Source organism: Acanthisitta chloris, unplaced genomic scaffold, assembly GCF_000695815.1.
Source record: "Acanthisitta chloris isolate BGI_N310 unplaced genomic scaffold, ASM69581v1 scaffold19151, whole genome shotgun sequence".
In the NCBI taxonomy this organism is placed as follows: domain Eukaryota; kingdom Metazoa; phylum Chordata; class Aves; order Passeriformes; family Acanthisittidae; genus Acanthisitta; species Acanthisitta chloris.
The window spans coordinates 1-5,538 of NW_008655644.1; the positions used below are offsets into that span (position 1 = coordinate 1).

The 5,538-nt window shown below is 52.7% G+C and overlaps 1 protein-coding gene across 1 annotated transcript in view; it reads right to left on the reverse strand.

Annotated features, from left to right (window-relative positions):
* Positions 1–1,746: 1,746 nt before the first annotated feature.
* UCK2 (uridine-cytidine kinase 2) overlaps positions 1,747–5,538 on the reverse strand; it is a gene marked incomplete at its 5' end in the record, with an annotated part of 10,108 nt that continues 6,316 nt past the window's right edge. Inside the window, 3 exons of the mRNA XM_009084007.1 lie at positions 1,747–2,173; positions 2,698–2,746; positions 4,726–4,823. Of these exons, the coding sequence (XP_009082255.1) occupies positions 2,034–2,173; positions 2,698–2,746; positions 4,726–4,823 (287 nt within the window). The remainder of the gene's footprint in view (positions 2,174–2,697; positions 2,747–4,725; positions 4,824–5,538) is intronic.

Consider the following 5,538-nt stretch of genomic DNA (forward strand, 5'->3'; position numbering starts at 1 on the left):
AACTTTTCAATATCTGAAGGGGTTACAGGGAACCTGGACAGGAGCTCTTTGTTAGGAATGGCAGTAAAGGAGTAACATTTATATTGAAAGAGAGGAAATTTAGACTAGATATTAGGAAGAAGTTTTTTTACTGTGAGAGTGGCGAGACAGTGCCACAGGCTGCCTCCTTCTTCACCAAAGCAGCAATCTGTGTCAGCAGCTTTGCTCCAGGTCTGGCTTTGACTTGCCGAACTAAGACCATGTTGGCCAAGTCTGCTTCCATACTGGGACTGCAGTCAGCAACATGCAGCACCAAACAGGAGACAATGAACACTGGCATCCATTTATTCTGTCTTTATTCGCCAGGGAGAGGAGGCCAGTATTTTTTATCGAGAGCTGACTTAGCTGTTTAAGCCCTGAGTAACCTCACCAGTTCTGCAGGGCTTCGGTCCATCTTACCTACAGCCATACGTAGAATTAGCCAGTGCCAGCCTTGATCACAACAAAGCTGACATGTCTCAGGGAGTGTTGGCAGAAGGGAAGGGGACAAAGGGCTGCCATGTGCCCCCATCACAGATCAAGAGGGAAGGAGTTTGCCCCAGCAGCAGTCACTAGGGGGAGGTGTATCCCTTCTTGTTCTGTTAAAAACCAAAGCTTGTCTCAGCTCACATCGGGCTAGAGAGCGATGGAGCATGGTCTAAGGTCTTAATCTTTCAACCACGCAGAGCAAAACCAACACTCCTGAAAGACTGAAAATCATGCGTATCCTGACAAATGAGAGCAGAGAATCCTGGGCACCTGGTTTCATGCTACCCAGCTGGGACCTGTGGATTTCCCACAGGGGGATGCTAGGCAGCCCAGGGACCACTGCTGACCCCCTCAGATAGGCTGCTCAGCAGCTGCCTTCAATCATCTATTGGCCCTTTCTTCTAGCAGGGGCTGGTTCTCCCTCAGCCATACCTCACATACCCCAAATCCCCCATACAAGAGCAAAACTATTCCAAGTGTGGAATGACAGACACACCCCTGATGTGCAAGCCAACCTCCAGGCTCAGGGTTGAACCCAGGGCTCAGCTAGCAGTGCCACCAGACATGGCCAGCAAGCTCCAGAGGGGCTGAAGGTATCCATGTGCCATTCCCACAGAACCCAGGCAGTGAGACTGCTGAAGATCCCATGTTTATATGACCACATACCCAGCATCACCTACTGGAAAATCTTCCCAAGTGTAGGACGCCTAGTGCACCCATCAGCATCACCATCCCTTGCACAGACACCTCCAGCTGGCACAGGAGACCCATGTGTTCACAGATGGCAGCCACAGCTGCTGAGGGGAACCCTGTCCTTGCTGGAAGATGTGACAGCAGCCCCACACCTGTGGTGAGAAGGGGTGTCAGACACAGAAAGGGATGCTCTTGAGGCACTGAGACTTGGAGGTGCAGAGACAGTCAGGGGAGGCATTCCACTCTCTCCCACTCCCACTGGCATTGTCCAATGCCAAAACAAGGCTGCTCTGACCTGAACAGCAATGGCAGGAGGAGGCAAACCCAACCCAGTTGTAACACTCATGCCACAACTCAAGCTGCCACCTCCACCCCAGCCCAGGCCCTTCCCCAGGATGGAGCCCACTGTGATATTAAAACAGTTGCCGCATGCTCTTCCTTCCTTACCACCTCTGAGGTGAAGACCCTGACACCACCATCTCCCAGGACCCTCCTCCCAGCCCCTCCCAGCAACACCGAGCCTGGCAAATACCTTATGGCAAGTAATTTTACGTTATTCTGCATTTACACAAAAATAGAGCAATTCTATATTTATAGAGATTTATAGCCGGTTCCGTGCTGGAGGAGTTATTGAGCAAGGCCAGGAGCTGTGGGCGGTCCGGGCTCCCGAGCAACTGGCTGCTTCTCATTCGGCATTTTGAACATACAAAATTAAAGGCATTCGTCTCCATCTGGTTTCTTAAATAGATAAGGGGGGAATGAGTGGACAGTATGTACAGAGGGGCAGTGGCAGGGCCCAGCCCCTGGCCCCCAGCCTCGCGCGCCGCCCGGGGTCAGTGAGGCCGACTGCTGGACTCTGAGGGCTGCCGCTGGCGCGGGGGAGTGTAGCCATTCAGGTAGCCGTTGCTCTGGCGTTTGCTGAGTCCTCCGTTAAGAATGTCCTGGATGTGCTGCACTATCAGGTTTATGGCCACTGTGAGCAAAAGGGGGAGAGACTGCATTAGGATCACTGCAAATAAACCAGAGCCAAGGTAAAGCTGATGCCTCTGCTGTCTTCCCTGCTCCTAATCCCCTCCTATCCTATGGTGCCCCACGCTGGGACTTCATCCCTCTGTCCCAGCTGAGCCTAGCACTCCAGCCAGGATGGTCAGGCTGATTCCAGCCAGGTGGAGACCTGGCTGTCCTACTTGCATGTCTGGCCCTAGAGAAGCACATTCCCTTTGTGTGGGATGAACCAGGAGTTTGCCTGGAGGCACCGCACATAGATTTGCTCTCAGGCTTGAACAGAGAAACACAAACTCCCAGTCACTAATGCTCCAGCAGGAGCAAGGGGAAGAGGCTCATCTCAGCATGCCTGTGGTAACAGCACTCCCTCAGGTGGCAGTGGCCTGAGTCACCTCCATGGCAGGTCCTGCTACCTCCTACCTAACTTGGCTGCAACACCAACAGCCCAAAGCCAGCTGCCAGAGTGTAACAGCAGGGTCTGGGTCCACTTACCTTCATTATCTGCTCCTCTGGGAATGATCACATCAGCATACTTCTTGGTCTGGGAGGAGAGAGAGCACTGCGTTACTGGGAGAGTGATGAGACACCAGGCTGGGGCATTGTCTCTGCTTCCTGGGGCAGGTCCTTGCCCTCCCCTTGCCAAACCCAAACCCATGGAGATGTATGTCACTGCTGATTATACCTTTTGGATGCTCTTATTTGTGTTCTGCTCTGTATTTTGAGGGCCATACTTTGTGCCCTGACTTCAGTATCATGAGCTCATACACATGCCAGTAACAGGCACCCTAACAAAACCTGAAATTAAGAAGCCTCATAATCACAAGACTCCAGCAACTGCTGCTTTCAGGAACAACCTTCCCCCTGAATCCATCCAGACTTGCTACAAGAGCAAGAGTTCACATGCCTGGGCACAGTCACACAATCTGCTTGGGATGGGGGGAGGATTTCCTACCAGCATTACTTGCAAAGGAGTGTGATTCAGGACACCAGTCCTGACCTAGTTTCACCTGCAGGTGCCTGTCTCAGTTTCCTCCTCCATTTGTGTCAGTTTTAGAGCTGACAGCCAAGCTCCACCATCAGTTAACAAGCCAAATAGGTGATGGGTGTCATCTGACACCTCCAGGTGCTTCCAGACATATGAAAAATCACCAGGACATGATGGACCATTTCAGTGCTGGACCACTTGGCCCAGAGCTAGTTTAGGAGTCAAAGAACTGCAGCAGTGGGTGCTGAGCCTGCTCCACATGGAATTGCTCTGCAGCTAAGCACCAGGTTGAAGTGGGAGCAGACCACTGCAAGGTTGGTGGGTAGGGACAAAGCAGTTTTCTGTCCTTCTTGTTTCACACTTCATCCTCCTACAGTCTCTTCATCAGAAGACACTGATGCAGCATCTGCTGCTTTGAAAAGCTGTGGATTTACCTCGCTGGGGACTTGCAAGGAGAGCCTTGCAAGTGGGACCTGCCTCTCAGGAAAAGCCTTTCTGGAATTACACTGCAGTCGGTCCCCAGAACCACAACAGAGTGATACTGAGAAAAGGGAGCTGCACAGAAGCCAGGAAAAGATCTTGTAGCACAGAAAGAATCAGGCCCTCTTATTGGAAAGGGCAGAGCTGGCCAGGAAGACACAGGCACAGAGATGCTCCTGAGGCTGGAGGCACAGGTTTAATTGCTGCCTGTGGTGCTGATCAGCAGTTCCCAGGTTGCAGGATTCTACTGGTTCAGTTCCTCCAGAATATGAAAAAAATCCTCATATAACTACCACATCTGTTTGAAAAGCCTTGAAAACTAAGGCACAGGCTCCTCTCCATGAAAGCCAGAAGTGTTTAACGACTAGTACTGCAAATGTGCTATTTCCCCTATGAGTTCTGCAGGACTGCAGTGGTCTCCCACATGCACAGTCCCTGTCTGCTAAGGAGCCTTGCCTCTGTTAGCAGCTCCAAAAGGAGCTTCCTTACTCTAGACAGACTTTACAACCCTGGCCCAGAGCAAAGTCTCTCTGCTCTACACCTTGGCAGGAAATGCGACCTAAAAGGCCACATCCCACTGCACAGAGCGAAGGATGAAGCTTCTCTACTCTCCCAGCAAGAAGCCAGCAGCACTGCAGGGTGAAAAGGGCAGGCAGGCCAGCCCAGAACAGGAGGCAGCCACAGCAGACACTGTTTGGGGGCAGTGATCTCCCCTTCCCCAGCAAAATGTAGCCAAGAATCTTCCCTCCCAGGCTGACACCTCCTGAGCTGCCCAGTGGTTTGCCAGGCCATGCACAGGGAGGGGTTTCTCTTGCCATGTCACCTTCCTGTAGGGGATGGTGATCTCACCAGGAAGGCAGTGGCTGTATAAACAGTCCCCATCTCGCCCTGCCCTGGCCAGCATGGAAAACCCCATTTTGGCCAGAGCCTAGAGGGAGGGAGCAAGTCACAGCAGGCTGATCTGAGCTCTGGGCACGAAATGCTCCTGCCTGAGGAGCTGGGCAGAGTATGAGACATTTTGGCAGATTTCTGTGGGTGTCACTCCCCTTACTTACCGGCAAACAGAACTCCTCGAAGGCAGGTTTGACAAAGGTGATGTATTGAGATAAGATCTGCTCGAGGTCCCTGCCTCGCTCACTGATGTCTCGTAGCACTGTGGGGAAGTTGTAAGGCACAGTCAGGAGCTGAAACACAACTCTCTCCACCCCCTTTCCCATCAGAACAGCCTTTGGCCAGCCACCCGGGTATTTTGCCCGAGGCCTCTGTTCCTGGAAGCTGTTGCCCATGTGTCTGAGCACATGCCAACCCAGCTACAGGCTTTTAACCTGCTTCCAAGCTTTTTGTGGGAGCCAAGGGCTGGCTGACCTGATCAAGGGCTTTTCTTGGCCTCCTGCCCTTCTCAGCTCAGCAAGTGCATTCCAGCTGTAACCAGTGCCAGTCCAGTCCTGACTGTTCCCAGCCTCAGCCCCTGACTCCTACCTGTCACTCTGTCCTGCCTGACTGGGCATTCTCCTGGTTATCCCTGTGCCCAGAGAATAGAAAAGCAGTGAGGTTCACCCATACAAACATTAAGGCACAGTTCAACTCGGGTCTGCAAAGGTGAGCAGAGTAAAATGCACCCACCTGTCCAGCTCTGCCATGCCCCTCCTGCTGTCCCCATCTGAGTGGGACAGGAAGGTGAAACAGGCTCCCACAACCAGAGGCTGAGGGGGTGCTAGGAGGTCAGTTCAGAAGGAAGCCAGCAGTCAGGAGAGCAAGCTGGCCTCCTGGTGGTTCTGCCACTTGGGCCTTTCACCCCATTTGCAAGAGGTATTTGGGCCACTGCAATCTCTGTTCTGAAGCCACTTCAGTGAGGACAAGTGCCCCAG